The sequence below is a fragment of the Trichechus manatus genome, unplaced genomic scaffold (genome assembly GCF_000243295.1).
Source record: "Trichechus manatus latirostris isolate Lorelei unplaced genomic scaffold, TriManLat1.0 scaffold00035, whole genome shotgun sequence".
NCBI lineage: Eukaryota > Metazoa > Chordata > Mammalia > Sirenia > Trichechidae > Trichechus > Trichechus manatus.
In genome coordinates, this window is record NW_004443971.1 from 7,205,994 (window position 1) to 7,222,898 (window position 16,905).

Here is a 16,905-nt window from a genome sequence, read left to right on the forward strand (position 1 = left end):
GATTCCCTAATCATATCTTTCTCAAGGCAACATTTCTTTGGCCCACTTTGTGCTGCAACATATAAAAGTTTAAAACAAAATTTTAAAGAATGTAACTTGAATTAGAGTGTCGCTTCTCTTTGCACACTGACTTGTTTGAAAGACAGTTTTCCTGAGTACTGAGGACTCAGCAGAGGGCCTAGACCCATTCTACCTAAGCATGAAGTGCTACCTGAGTTGGGTTCACTTTTTTGTCCCTAGTACAGCCAACAGCAAATGCACTAAGTTTCTTTGTTTGAAACACATGGCTTAATTTTTACTCTTCTTTAGGAGATGAGGGGAGATGTATACAAAGGCAAGAGGGTTCTACCAGCAAGGACAATGTAAATGGACTAGGATCCCGGTTACCTGATGAATTTATTCCCTATAAAAGTGCCTACTTTTTTGATAAGTATGGCATCTCTGGATAGAAGGAGGGAAAGAAAACCATCTATAGCCAGAGTGTAGAGTGGATTAATGTCTTAGTTATCTAGTGCTGCTATAACAGAAATACCACAAGTGGATGGCTTTAACAAATTTATTTTCTCACAGTTCAGCAGTCTGAATTCAGGGCGCCGGCTGAAAGAAAGGCTTTCTGTCAGCTTTGGAGGAAGGTCCTTGTCTCTTCTGAACTTCTGCTCCTGGGCAGTCTTCATGTGGCTTGACATCTCTTTCCTGTGTTTGCTTTGCTTACTTGTTTAATCTCTTTTATATCTCAAAAGAAACTGACTCAAAATACAACCTACAAAATCCTGTCTCATTAACGTAACAAAGACAACCCATCCCCAAATGGGATTATAACCACAGGTATAGAGGTTAGGATTTACCACACATATACTGGGGGGACATAATATAACACTCACTATATGGAATTCTCTAAGAAAACTGCCAAGACCACAGTGTTTGCTTTGTCCCATGAACTGCCATTCCTGGCCGGGGTGTTAGGGCCTTCTAACTTTTTACAGAAGTGTGCAATTCTGAATTCTTACTAGTTTCTTAGGACAAGTTTATTGAATTTTACCCTACTAACTTGTCCAAATTCCCAATTTTCAGTGTTCTTGTTTTTAATGTTTAAGAGCTGAAGTCAAGAAGTCAAAGGATATATTGCATTAGGCAAATATGCTGCAGAAGACCTCTTTAAAAGTGTTAAAAAGCAAAGATGTCACTTTGAGGACTACGGTGTGTCTGACCCAAGCCATGGTATTTTCAGTTGTCTCAAATGCTTGTGAAAGCTGGACAATAAATAAGGAAGACCGAAGAACAACTGATGCCCCTGAATTATGGTGTTGGCGAAGAATATTGAATACACCATGGACTGCCAGAAGAACAAACAAATCTGTCTTGGGAGAAGTACAGCCGGAATGATCCTTAGAAGTGAGGATGGTGAAACTTCGTCTCTTATACTTTGGACACGTTACCAGGAAGGACCAGTCCCTGGAGAAGGACATCATGCTTGGTAAAGTACAGGGTCAGTGAAAAAGAGGAAGACCCTCAATGACATGGACTGACACAGTGGCTGCAACAACGGGCTCAAACATAGCAATGACTGTGAGGATGGCACAGGGGTGGGCAGTGTTTCTTTCTATTGTACGTAGGGTTGCTGTGAGATGGCACTTAACAATAAGAGCTGAAGTAGTATATGCATATCTGCAAAGTTTTTTTTTACAATAAACAATAAAATACATGTTAAAACTGTTGAAAGAATGAATCTTAAGCACTGGCATGAATCTTTGAACAAAAATTTCAAAACCATTTTATCCACAAATGAAATATACAGTTGTGTTTTGTACCGTCCACAATACGTTATGTGAAATAGGACACTGTGATTTGGATGTTGTGCAAACACCATATTATATACTTAGCAAAGCTATATAGGATACTGTAGTACACCTGGCAGTGCCATCGCTTTGTATACAAGAGACATGAGATATATGTATTGCGTGTGGGAAGCTGCTGCGTTTGCTGCGTCCGGTTACGTCCGCTATGTCCCATTCTTTAATCGGGATTTCTGAACTCTGTTATAACCTTATGGGACCACGGACATATATGTGGCCAGACATTGCCCGAGTGGATGTGGCGCATCACTGTTGCTTCATTTTGAACGGTATTTGTCTAATTGGGAGACTTCTATAAATCTTTTTCCCATTCTAATACTACTAAGGATACTGTATTGACTTTGACTTACCATGAAATAGAAGTGTTATTTAAGCAGACACAGGTAAGATGTTCGTCCCCAAGTTCATGCATGTTCCAAAGCAGCATCAGAGAATGGTGACTAGATTCAAGCCTTATTCAGATGCTAACATCATGACTTAACAGTAGGACTCAAGAAACTACAGGATATGCTTTGTAGGTCTTAATATTGTAACAGAATCAAAAGATAAAATGATGCACCAGTTTGTAGAATCCATTTAGCTCTCCGGCTCTGCTGGACTGGCTGATGTATCCTTGTAAGTGCTGTATTCAGCTGTAACCTCTGTTTTCCTACAAGGCAAGGTACAAAGACAGCATTAAAGAGAAACATAATTAAGTACAGAAACGAAGTTCCAGAAGCCCATTATCTTAGAATTATCTTAGATAATGGGCAATTAAAAAATGATGCTTATACTAAGAGTCCCCAAAATGGGAAAATAAATGATTCTTAAAAATACTTCCAAATGTTCAACTAGTCTCACTCTCTAGGAACTCTTCTTCTATCACTGTATTACACTTACGTTTCCCTCCAAAACAAGAACGAGAGCAGTTGTATACACAGTACTTAGTTATTTCCCCATTTTGATTTCAGGCCAATGGGAAAGACTAGAGAGAGAAACATATCTTCCTAATAATGCAATTTTAAATCTGTGGCTCTAAGCAAAATTTTTTAAAGTAGCGATTCTAACAGTATTCAAGTGCAATAATGCCTCATTTATCCCCCATTGTTGAGGGAATTGTACATATATTCCAGGTAAGAGATTATCTTAAATAACTAAAGTTTACATCATACTTATAACAATAGACATCTTTCTAAAATCTATTATTCTAGTGCAATGCTGGCCAACAGAAATAAAATGAATTACATATGTAGTTTTAAATTTTCTAGAAGTCACATAAAAAAAAGTAAAACAGGCAAAATTAATTTCAATAATATATTTTATTTAACCCAATCTAACCAAAATATCACTCTGGCAGTTATTTTACATGCTTTCATACCAAGCCTAAGAAATCTGGTATGTATTTTACACTTAAACAGCGCATCTCAAATTGGACTAGCCACTTCTGAAGTCCTCAGGAGCCACACATGGCTATTGGCCATTGTATTGGACAGGGCAGTTCTCATCCCTGCCTTCGTAAACCAACTACAATAGACAGACTAACACTCAACTTGGACTAGCCAATTGTTTACCAGTATGTTTGCCATTGCAAACACTTCAGGGATGCCGATTCAATGGAACAGCTAACCGTGTTAATTTTGAACATTTTGATATTTCTCTTTGTGGGGAAGGCTATCATTATGAACTTCCACTGTCACAGTGCTACGCTTGTGTTATAGCAATTTCCTAAGAACTTTAGTGGTGAGTAGGAGAGGAGGTGGCTCAATGGTTAAGTGCTTGACTACTAACAGAAAGGTCAGTGGTTTGAACCCACCAGCTGCTCTGCAGCAGAAAAGATATGGTGATCTGCTCCCATAAAGATTACAGCCTAGGAAAGCCTATGGGGCAGTTCTAATCTGTCCTGTAGGGTCACTATAAATCAGAATCAACTTGACAGCAAACAAAAACAACATATTGGTGAGTGACTTAACAGCTTGGCCTATCACCGGATTCTCCACGACCGCGGGACTTTTCCAGGTCAATACTTTTTTTTCCCTGTCGTTGTGCAATCTTTTTCTATAAATACAGTCTTACACAGAAATCTAATATATGAAAAAGCATTAATATACATTTAAAGAAACATGCCTTTCACATAACAAAGCTATTTTGAAGATGATATAATCTGAACCTGAATTACTAATTACACTTATTTGATATTAACTTCACCATTCATTAAATTAACTTCAAATATTTGCAGACCTCTGAAGCGCAGAGACAGTCTAAAAACTACTTTTTTCATTGGCTACAGCATCCAAGGTATCCTAAGGGGCTAAGAAGATATATAGGACAGGGTAGGCCCAGACTGCCAATTCTAGTTGGTATGTTTTGTCTTCCCCTTTGCCCCTGTGATCAAAGACACCACTTTGCTTTTACCAGGAAATTGCCCTTCCCATTGGCTACTGTAGATCCTGCTCCAAACTCCTGATGATCACTTCACATTTATAAGGAGCTGGCTACATTATCTCCCTCTCTTCCCAGCTATGGCACACATACATTCAACACAAATGGAGGAACACTGCTAATTTATTTCAATTCAAAGACAGAAGGTGGATGGGGTCAAAGGGCTTAAGGTAATACAAATTACAATTTTTCAAACTCGGAGGATATTTTTGTTTTTCTTTAACATGCTGAAAATATTCTGGTCAAGGGAACCAGATAAATGCCTTCGTAGAGTTAGTTAGAAGTTTCAATTGAATAAATTTATAAAATTAAGTATAGTATATTTTGGCTTCTGTAGGTGGGGTCCTCCCCACCCCCCACAATGATTCTTTGATGATTTCCTACTGGGCTTGCTTTTGGATTCATGGCTGCTCTAGAAGGTAGAGGAAACTAGACAGTCTGATAAAAGGAGGAGGCTGACATTGCTCTGTTTAAGCCTATGTCAAAGCAAAAGGCTGTCAGTAAACATTATTTACTTTAAACTTAAAAAAAGAATGGTGTAAGAAGACATTAATTCGGGCCAAGGGAGCAGGAACCTAAGTTTCCTTTTGACGTCCATGGCCAACATCTCTTAGCTCAGGTTATTGCTCTCTAAATACAATAGAATATTTTTCAAAAGAAAGGATCACTGAAAAGAAACAACAGAAATCAGATACCTTTTAATGATAAAACCTTTCATCTATCTTCTTCTCAGAGAGAAATAAATTTTACTTCTCTGTGGCTCTCATCACTTATGTATGTGCTGAACAGAGAGGAAGGGAAAACAGCCAAATAAAATAGTGACATCAAACCAAGAAAGAAGTGAGAGTGGTGTAATTAACGGGATAAAACCAGTTCTAGAGGAGAATGGAAGTAAACCTGAGACCTTAGGTTCATAAATTAAGACTTTCCAATTTGGGGACCTGAAACATGAATTCTGTGCAAAAAGCAACTTTTAAGTTTTACAGATCATCCAAGAGATGAACAGATTCTAAATTTCTGTTCAATGCATCCACCCTTGAAACCATATCGCAAGAGAGTGAATAATGTAAAAATTCTTTCAAAGAATAACAACAGATTGTATGAGGAAAAATGGTCCTGCCGCTAGCTCCCTAGATTTTGAGGGCACACAGAGTATATATTAATGTATTATTGTCTTAGAACTCAACTTTATGACAACTCGTAGATTTTCAGATGCATCCTGACTTTTGCGCTAGTACAGCTTCTTCCCATAGCACACTTGTTTTCAACCTGAGGGAAGACCCTTGTTAACACAGTATTACATAACTCCTATATTTTGGGGATGGATCTAAAATTGTAAATATGTTCTCTAATTACAAAATCTCTTGGTATGTATGATTTTTGTTCAAATTTTTGAAGAACTGTTGAATGCACACGAATTTGAGACTCAAAGCAGAAAAATGTTGAAGTTAAACTGATCCTTAAGTTTCTTTTTTTTTTGCCACGTCATTATACGCCCAACCACCTGAATTGATACTAAATCCCAAAAACTTTTGTTAACATTTAAGCATGAGAGCTTAAAAATCACAAAAGTTACAGGATCAATCAATATTAACATTAAAAATAGATTTAATGTACACCAAATACTAAATAGCCTAAATGGAAAAAAAAAAAAGAAAACTATTTTGTCACAGGTAGTAAAATATATAAATTATGTAAACAATTCTGATTAACTTAGCCAACTCTCATTTATCTAGATATGTATGAATTGACCAGAATACAGAAAATTATGCATTAATGAAAAAAAAGAAACACTACAAATAGTGAAAACATTTATGTAAACAAAAGGCACCTGTTTTTAGAACCACACAGTAATGACATGTAACATGGGGCTCAAGCAGTAAGCACAGGGCAAGGGCTGAGGACTCCAAGATTAGAAAGTATGGCAGAAGAATTCGTCAAGCAAGAAAACTGGAAGGAAAAAAGAAGCAGCACGGAGATGGGACCTGTGTCAGACCAGTGAGGATCCGGTTCTATTCTTAGCTGAGAGCTAAGAAATAGAAACCTTTTTGCCATTTTTCATCAAGTAATTGAAATGATGCTTAATGACCTTTTGGCCATTTTTTATCAAGTAATTTAAATGGTGCTTAATTGTCTTAACAAAGATTGCTGTTGTTAGGTGCCACTGAGTCAATTTTCAACTCATAGCGACCCCATATGACAGAGCAGAACTGCCCTATGGGGTTTTCTTGGCTGTAATCTTAAGGGAAGCAGGTCACCAGGTCTTTCTTCCTTGGAGCCACTGGGTGGCTTCTCACCACCAACCTTTCAGTTAGCAGCTGAGCGCTTAATCTTTGTGCCACCAGGGCTCCTTTAAAAATGGCTACTTATGCTATTTTTTGTACTCTGGGATGAAGGCTGTACAAGGGTAACTGTCTCCCCAAATTATCATAAACACAAGTTTACATCAAATCCATTTTGAACCAAGCTTTAACAGCAATTCGGGGTTATCTACTCTTCTTTCAGAATTACAAGTAACTCCATGTGGGAGAAAGGATTATGGATGTTAAACAATACAAGGAATATAATAGGTATCTTTATTCCTTTAAAAAAACAAACAACAAAAGAAAGCCAAGCATCACCCCACATCTTTTTTTTTTTCTTTTCTTCTAAACATACACACAGATAAGTCTTAAAAAATCCAATGACCTTAAACATGGGAAAATTTGCCAACAGGTTTGATGGCTTTTCGTAAAGCTTCAAGCATATGGGCAGATCAATAATAGTGTACACTCTGGCTACTCAAAGTGTGGTCCACAGCCCAGCAGCATCATTACGGGGGAGCTTATTAGTAAAATGCAGGCTATCAGGCTCTACCCCAGAGCTAACGAATAAGAATCTGCATTTTAACAAGATCCCCAGGTAGTTAATGTGCATATTAAAGTTTGAGAAATACGCTCCAGACAGTAAAGAAGAAAGGCATACCACTCCCTCATTAGAGTAACTTCAGCTATTAAAATAATACAGAACTTAAAGGGTTAAATTGGACTTCAATGTCTTGAAGCCAAACCATGGAGAGACCTTCCATTTTAATTCAGCTATGACACGCTACACTGAATTTCTAATTGAACATGCTCTTGTCATGAAGAAGGCAGCATGTAGCCTGAAAGATGCCAATCCAGTTTATATTTTAGCTCAAAGGCAATTATAAGTTACCTTTCCCACCCCATTTTTTAAAAAAACTTCTCTTTTCTAAGTTGTGGTACTGTATACAGGTTAATTATGTTGCATTTGTTAAAAATATCTTCCCAAAATACTTTAAAATTTGAACACATGCAATTTTTGTTTTCTTTCCAAATAAGATTTGTCGTAAAATATGGGCTTTTTAAAGTTACACAACAAACTATTTTGGAATCTCCGATCACTACTGCTATTGAACCTTCGATTTAGGGTAAAATGCTCAGACAATTGTTCAGCTTCGAAAGACCCATTAACTGTAGCTTGAGAGAGTTCAATTATTCTTTCTAGGGAATCTTTAAATATTTTGATGCAGTCACACTTTCAACAAAAGAAAATGAGCAGAATATCTTCTTTTGTTTTTCTTTAGAAGTTATTTCTACACAAACCTTTTAGACTTGTAAAAAGTATTCCATTGGTAGTATTTCCTACTCATACCATTGGATATATGTAATTTAAAAAATATACTCATAGAGAAATCAAATATACATGTCATATGTTCAATAAATAAAAGATCTGAAGGCATTGTGGGTGTTTAAAAAAAGATGATATGAAAAAAGTGTGAGTTTGAGTACAAACCCAATGATTAATGTAAAAGGAAAATATATCATAAAACATGAACCTCAAATTTCTTAAAATTATTATGTTTGATTTCAAAGTTATTTTCAAAACCACAGAGAAAAAATAAATAAAAATGATTATTCTCTTTCAGACATTCCAAAGCACCTAATCTTGGTCGATGTTCCACAGCTTATTCTAAGTCTTTCATTAAATCATAATTTCATTAAAATTTAAGTTTGATGGTTAAAAACCCTATTTTCCTTAGACCGTATTTATCTGTCAGTTTTTGCTATTCTAAGCCTCATTTTCTCATTTTTATAGATCCAAAGAGAGATAAAAGTAAATTGAGGGACCCTGTCGATCTTACCCCCATCAGCAAACCCCATCAGTTTTACGGCAACCTAGTAAATTAAGAGAACACAAGAGGGAAATCAAATTATGCTGCTTTTACTCCCCCAGCTTCATATGTATAAATAATACCTCTAGATGAAAAGAAATCAAATTGGGTATGTGAATGAGATACCTACATAGTTCTTTACAATTAGCTAAGTTATATAAATGGAAACTTACATCATAAAAATTCACGTGAATACAACTGTCAAAGTCTCCACCGTGAAATATTTTCAATGTAATCTTGGCTACTATTCCACTTGAGGAAGTAGGGTGTGCTTAGGGCACGGAAGGACTCACAGAGGTCCATGATTCGCTGCAGAACTGAAACCTCAAATCCTACAGCAATTTTTCTTACAGTCATAATAGCTGAAGCAACTCTGCACAGACTACTTGTTGCAAAATTAAAAGCGGCTGAAAATGTTTTTGGCAAAGAAATGGAATCCTGAGGGCGCACCAATGCAGGCACCTTTAAAAAAAAGACTGCATGCAACAGAGACGACAAACTGAGGCTGCACGGAAGCCAGCCAAGGGCGACAGGGCCAGTAAGGGAGAAGAGACGGGCTTCCACTTACCCCCTCCTCCTGTGGCCAACGTACTTGTACAGGAAGACGGAAGCTACTATACCTGCCATAACTACAAGAAAACAAATGATACGTCACTCCGAAAACTCGGCACCAAGATTCAAAATCCAGCAGAAGTAAATGTTAGTTACATTTCAGTGGTCAGAAAATATGATTTTATTTAAGCACATATACACTTACATACCCTGTGGACTCTCCACTGTCTAACTACAGTTCCCAGGAATCACTTAAACATTCCAAAGTGAGTCAGAGAGGACTCTCTGCTTAACTTAGAAAATCACCAAAGGCATATTTGGGAAGCTAACTCATATTACTAATCATTGTGAGAAAACATGGTTACTACCACCAAATTAGTAGATCATATGAAAGGTTTTTCTAGACTGGTTTACTGAATCTCAAGCTTTAAAAATGATAAAAACTGAAAAACTATAAAAAACAAATAATGAACTTCTTAGTTAATGGCGATTTTGATTTAAGTGGTATCAAAGTTCAGAATACTTACGGACAGCAACAACAATCACAGCGATGCTGCCTCCATCTGAGGAAAAGAGAAAACACTTTGAAGACATGAAGCATGTATGGGTCTCCAGGGAGCAGCCACATTTTTATTTCTATCACATCATCTGAGAACTACAGCAAAAAAGAATCCATCTCCTAGTTTTAGCTTGACTGCCAGGACATCCAGGTCATTTTGATGACAGAATCCTTCTAACCAGTTTCCAAGTTTAGGGTCCAACCTGTAAAACTCTGGATATGAACCTCACGTTTCATTGTTTTGGGCTGTAGCTACCCCACAGGGTATTTAATAAAGGCCATTAGAACAATCAGAATTCAGTGGATTAGAGGAAAGTAACAATAAAAAAAAAGTATTAATCCCATTATATTTGGTTTAGTTCAGTATTCATTCTATCATTTCTTATGATTTGGTAGGAATTTTAATTTATATTTTCCCCAAAAAGGGATCTGCAGAAAGTCATAAATAAATTTCTATTCATCTATCATAGATACTGTTTTCAGACTCTTCACAAATAATACTTTATCTGACCATCGACCCCCTTCCCACCCCCTACACCCATGTAAATTAAGACACAGTCCTGATTAAGGAGATTCCCTTTAAAAATGTAAATGAAACACAAGAGCATCTGGATATAAATTATGCAGAGAAAGTTAAACATGCATTTTTTACTATTCAGAGATCACTAAATACTAATTCTACAAAATCCTAAATCCTCAGCGTGTTTGTCAGTAGCATGTCTGCCTCTAAACTATTATTAAAACTGCTACAAGTCACACAAGAACTGTCATGTTGACCTCTGACCCTCTCATTTCATAACTTGCCAAGTGTCTAACATTATAAGATGGCACTGGGTTTACTAGCATTAGGACAGTCTGACCATGTGTTCAGAGCTAAAGCATATACTACAAATTAAGCTAGAGTGCATTCTATAAAATGATTATCACTAGTCAAATGAATACAAAGTAATAGATTCTTGTCTTCGTTTACTGATCTAAATCTTTATATTTCATTCAACTTTAACTGTTACTACAATACTGTTATCATTTTCCTTAACATATACTGTGTAAACGGTGTAAGCCTACATAAAGTGTATTACTCCAGACAAAAAACTAACCCAGCATATATCAGTTTAAGGCTCATGCAATTTACTACAAATTGCCATCACAAACTAACACTGCTACATGTAAAGCTGGTTGTGTTTTATGAATTCTAACCTATATCTAACAATAGCATTTAAGAAACCTACCTCACCCTACTACCAGTTTCCGTCGACTCCGACTCCTGGCAACCCCATGTGTGTCAGAATAGAACTGTGCTCCACAGGGTTTTCAATGGCTGATTTTTCAGAAGTAGATTGCCAGGACTTTTCTTCCAAGGCATCTCTTGATGGACTCCAATCTCCAACATTTTGATTAGCAACGGAGTGCTTAACCATTTGTGCCACGCAAAGTCTCACCCTACTAGGAATCCCATGTTGGGGTATGTTTTAATTATCTAGTGCTGATATAACAGAAATACCAAAAGCAGATGGCTTTAACAAACAGAAATTTATTTTCCCACAATTTAGGAGGACAGAAATCTGAATTTGGGGTGTGGCTCTAGGGGAAGGCTTTCTCTCTCTGCCGGCTCTGGAGGAAGGCCCTTGTCTCTCTGAGCTTCTGCTCCTGGGCGATCTTCATGTGGCCTGGCATCTCTCTTCCCCCATCTCTGCTTCCTGGCTTCCTTGTTTAGTCTCTTGTATCTCAAAAGAGATTGATTTAAGACATACCCTACACTAATCCTGTCTTATTAACATAATAAAAGACAACCCAATCTCAAATGGAATTATAACCACAGGCATAAACCAAAAACCTACTGCTGTTGAGTGGATTCCACCTCAAAGCAATATGGTCAGTTTTGAATTGCTGACTTTTTGGTTAGCAGTTGAGCACTTTAACCACTATGCCACCAGACACAGAAGTTAGAATTTACAACACACAGTTTTTTTTTTTTGGTTTACTTTTTTTTTATTGTACTTCAGGTGAAGGCTTACAGAATAAGTAGTTTCTCATGAAACAGTCATATACATATTGTTTTATGACATTGGTTAACAACCCCACAACAAGTCAACCCTGTAACTTCTCAACCTTTTTTTTTTTGGTGAAAATACACATAGCTAAAGATACACCATTTCAAAAATCTCTACGTGCACAGTTCAGGCAACACACAATTTTTTGGGGACACAAAATCAATCCATAACAGGGTACTTTTTAAAAAATTGTAATTACCTAAGTGTTCCTACACATATGACCACTTACATTGTCATGATATCTGAGGTGCAATTATATTACATTTGTGTGTGGCCTGTCTAGCCATGGTCTTGTAACTCCCACCCAGGTGACTATGTGATAGGGTAATTGTGGCCTATGAAGGGGACTGGTCAGTTTTCCCTTAAAAGAGAGCCAATTCCAGAGCAGAGAGGAGGAGCCCACCACCACCAAGGAAGGAGAGACCAGCAGGAGACCCGGCAGCAGGAGACAGCGTGGTGGCCTTCCCGGCCCACGGAGAAAGAAAGCTGAGTGCCTTTGGGGAGAGGCCTAGGGCCAGGGAGAGGCATGCCTGTGAGCACAGCTGCGGAGAGGCTGTCCTGATGGAAGAACTGTATCCTGAGTATTCCTGAGCCTGGACTGTAACCATCACTTCCCTTATAATAAACCCCATAATCTTGAGTATGGACTGTGACTTGTGTGTGGCCACCGCAACAAATTACTGAACCCAGGAGAAAGTGCTGTGTGAGGGACAGCTGGTGACAATAATGATGGCAGAGAGGGGAGGCTTGTCTGGCCTCTGCCTCGTGGGAATCAGTCTTGGGCTGTTGATCTTGATTCTCCTTTCCCCTAGTGAAGTTAGTTACAGGAGGTCAGACATCGTTCTCAAGCCGTTTTTCACAGTATCTTGCACTTCTTAAATTAACTCTATAATTAATGTTATCATCATTTGTGACACATGGTTTCTCCTTTAACTGTAGATGATTACAGACTTTATTAGTTCTATGTGAAACTCTAAGGTTTCATAATGCAGGATTATTAATAACCAAAATAATAACCAAACCTAGAACGCCTGAAATTGGTGGCTGTTTAGTGGAAGGAGAATATCCTAGAAAAAAAGAAAAACAGATTAAGTAAAAAATAAATCTGAATCAACTCAACAGCAACTATGAATAACAACAATAGATTATAGTATTATATCAATATTAATTTCTTGATTCTAATAATTATACTGTAATTATGTAAGTAAGTATCCTGTTTTTACAAAATAAACCTGAAATATTTAGGGGTAAACGTGCACTGTATCAACTTCATCTCAAATGGCTTAGAAGAAATGAACAAAGATATAGAGAGAAATGAGAAAGTAAATGTGATAAAATGTCAACATGTGGGGAATTCTTTGTACTACTGTAACTTTTCTCTAAGTGTAAATTTGAAACTACATGAAGTTAAAAGAAAAACAAATAAAGCTTCAAAACTTAAATTCACAGACTTTCATTTTTCATCATTGTAAAAAGAAAAACTTGATAATTTATTTTCCTTATAAATTATATTATGGTTTCTTATTAAAAGCAGTATCATAAACTTTTATAAATTTATATTGAATGCCATTAGCTTTCTTCTCCCTGCCCACTAACATTTCCTCTGAGGACATTCTGTGGTACAGTTAAGTGAATTTATCACTACAGGTTTTGCCAGCTATCCAAAAGTACAGCATTCCTATGAAATCTTTTTAAGCTGAAGTGGTGTAAAGCGAAGTAATTACCATTAATTTATACGGGAAAAATTTTTTAGCATTCCCAGACCCAAAAAATAACCTACCAGTCATAACAAATAACACATAAAACTGGGGCAAGAGCTGTGGAGGATGGTCCCTGCAGGGCAAGCCACCCGGGACTATGGAGCATTGGGCTGTGGGGAGAGCAGTGGCAGCCGCCACTGCCTCCCTGACGCTGTCGGAGGAGGAGGAGGGGGCAGCAGAGGAAGGTGAGGAGAAGAAGGGGAGGGCTGCTGGGCTTCCTGACCAGCCTACCCCTGGACCTGCTACCCCCTTCAGGCAAGCTGCAATTTGAGTTCCCAGACTACTCACTCCTGAGGTTACTGAGATGATCAGGGGGACTGGCGCCCATCTAGCATCGCAGACCTGGTTTTCACCTACTAAGCCCACTGTCAGCAGGGGTGCACATGCCCCCAAACCAGCTATTTACATACAGGAATGCTATTTTAGCCTTTTTTCTTAAAAGCAAAATTCCTTTTTGGGTTTCTTTTGGTTAGGAAAAACAGGTACTAATGTACCTCTTTTGTAAAAGTGAACTGGCTTAAGGAGAACTTCCAGATAGCAGGGGAAATCTGTATTATATTCCCAAAATTAGTCTACGAAATTAATGTGATGCTAGGTCACCATGAGTAGGAGTGTACGCCATGGCAACTGGTACTGGCAATTAAGATATAAAGAAGAGGGTTTAATAAATGATTTAAAAGTTGATCTGAAATTAACATGAGATTAGCCTAGAAATTTCTGAAAATAAAATGTTCTGTCAGATATTAACACATATATTACTACAGTAACTAAAAATGCTTGCTGCTGGCACAGGACTGGACAGAGTTCAAAGGAACAGAAAGGAGGCTAGAACACCTATGCATTTAATGTATAAGAAGTGGCACTTCACAGCAGTGGAAGAGGAGACAACAAATGGTGCTGCTCAGCACCCAATGGGGGCAGGTGGGGAGGAACCCCATCTCATTCCACATACTGTAATGAATTTCAGATGTACCAATGATTTAAATGCAAAGAACACACGAGTAACATCTTCGCATAACTTCAGCAAAGGGAAGACTTCAAGCTTTTATAAGAAAAACACAAAACTCATAGACATTAAGGAAAGGATCAATATATCCAACTACCTAATACTGTAAAGCTTCTCCATACATAAATGATCACTGATAAGAGAATAGTTAAATAAAATATGCTATATATTCATGTCATCACTAAAAAGGATAAGAATACATCTAAACATACCCATAATCCAGGACATTAAGTAGAAAAAGTGCAAGTCACAGAAAAAATAAGTATATCATGTCATTTTTGTTTTTAAAAAAAACAACTCCAAACTATGTGTATAACTACACATAATAAGGATGCTAATGTTCAGAAACAGATAAAAGGAAAGCCTAAACTATTAACAGTGATTAATTCAAGTAATACACTAGGAGAACTAATCTTTTACTCTGTATACTTTTGTAATGTTTGAAATTTAACAAAAATGTGTTTGTAGGACTTCCAGCAAAATGGCGCTCTAGGCAGAAGCACCACGCCGTCCCTTCACAACAAAGATCTGAAAAACTAAGCCGAACAGAGAAAACAACAATCCTGAAACCCTAAAACATCAAATGAAGAGATAAAGAACTCAGCCAAGCACCAAATGGAGTGAGAAAACTGACAGAGAACGGAGAACTAGAAGAGATTCATGCAGAGGTTCCCTACCAGCTAACGCAGCGCGGATCCGCCATCTTGGACTCCTACAGGAGACCAGCAAACAGGAGGTACGAGAAAGCAGCTTCACAGAGCTTCCAGGGGAGACAAAACAACCGGTAATTTGAGATATGTGCTTTCCCACCCCACACCCTTCTTCACCCCCACTTGGCCTCCTCTGCTTCCCGCGGCCACAATCTCTCGTCTGGGAAACACACCGGCTGCTTGAATTCCACACCCGAATGGGCCGGTTCTCTGAGTGCCATTTGTTGGCTGCTGGTGTTGCTTTTTTCCACATCTTTTGATTTCTTCCTTACCTCTTGCCACCTCCCCCTCCTATTGCTCAAATACCTGGCTCCGTGCGCCACCTTTGCTTCTTCCTGAGGGGCTGTGGAGCTCCGTTCGAGTGTGGAGCTGCTTCCCAGTCTGGGCTGTCACGCTGGTGGGATCCCGGGGCTTTTGTTCGTCGGTTTGTTTTGAATTGTTTGTTTTCTTTTCCTTTTCTTGAGTTGGGAGCCCTTTCAAAGGCCAGGCGGTGCTGCGTGGCAAGGAAACTACCCCCTTGGCTTGCACAGATGTGCAGAGGGATCCCTGAGAGCATTTCTTTTTTCATTGGTTCTTTTGCCATTTTTTGGGGGGCTTTTCTTGTACTTTTTTTTTTTTTTTAATTTGTTTTGTTTTCTTTTCACTCTTTTTCCTTTTTGTCTTTCTTCATTATTCAGTTTCTCGTCTCTCTATATCTTCCTTCTCTTTCTGTTCCCTGAATACCTGGCATTGTATATAACTCTACGCCTTCTAAACTGGCTGTACTGCAACACCTGACAGTGACTTCCCCAGACCTCATAGCCGCACCGGTGGGATCCCTGGGAACTGTGCGGTTATTTAACCTTTCTGATTTTTATTTATTCATTCTTTTTTTTTCTTCCTCTTCCCCTTTCTGTTTTTATCCATTTCTTAGTCTCTCATCTCTCCACTCCAATGGCAAGCTCCCCTAGCACTCTTTTTTGATTGTAAGTTTTTGGCTTCTGTTCCTCTCTCCTCTCTCCCATATCCATCTTAGCTCCACACATAACAATCTCCCCACTATATCCTGCCTACCTGCACTGTGCACTTAACGTCACACCACAAAGCAGCACAGGCACGGCTTACTGAAACCTGCCCTGCACTGATTACCGACCCGCCCAGGTGGCTGTAGTAAGTGCCACAAAAAACCAGTCCCAGTAACGCCTCTTCAGCTAGACCTGCCCTGCTGTACCATATCTGAGTGACTGACCCTGCCAATTGGAGAAGGAGGTGAAAAGAATTGTGCCCACAGACAAGCAAACAACAAAGAACACACAGTCCGCCTGCTCAGACATACTCAAATTTTTTAAAAAAAGGAACGAAACAAACAAATCTATAATCAATAAATGAGAAAAATAACAACTGACTGCCCCGAACACAACAGACAATATCAAAACATTTACCAAAACAGGACAGGATGGTTCCAGTAGGCGTCCAAAATAAAACACCAGATGACTTTCCAGTGGAAGAAAAGGCACTAGAACTACCAGATAGGGAATTCAAGTCTCTAATACTCAGAATTCTCTAAGAGCTGAGGCAAAAAGCTGACAAACATGCGGAAAAAATAGAAAAATTCATGGAAAATACAGACAAAAAATTGGAAGAATTCAGGAAAATAAGGCAGGAACAAAATGCCAAAATAAATTCACAACTAGAAATTGTACAAAGACAACACTTAGAAATCCAAAAGATAAACAACAAGATTTCAGAAATGGACGGTGTCGAAGGGCTGAGAAGCAGATTTGAAACGGTGGAAGACAGGATGAGTGGAATTGAAGACAAACACTTGGATACAACTCTGTTT

At 38.2% G+C, this 16,905-nt stretch overlaps 1 protein-coding gene across 7 annotated transcripts in view; it reads right to left on the reverse strand.

The window, feature by feature from the left end:
• Positions 1 to 1,406: 1,406 nt before the first annotated feature.
• LOC101358307 (membrane cofactor protein) overlaps positions 1,407 to 16,905 on the reverse strand; it is a 65,454-nt gene continuing 49,955 nt past the window's right edge. For 3 of the 7 annotated variants that reach the window (XM_023730288.1, XM_023730292.1, XM_023730293.1), the window contains 4 exons: positions 12,630 to 12,674; positions 9,525 to 9,560; positions 9,014 to 9,074; positions 1,525 to 2,502 (listed from right to left, as the gene is read on the reverse strand). In XM_023730288.1, the coding sequence (XP_023586056.1) occupies positions 2,430 to 2,502; positions 9,014 to 9,074; positions 9,525 to 9,560; positions 12,630 to 12,674 (215 nt within the window). In that variant the 3' untranslated portion in view covers positions 1,525 to 2,429. The other 4 variants (XR_002823918.1, XM_023730290.1, XM_023730289.1 and 1 more) reach the window with 4 other exon arrangements.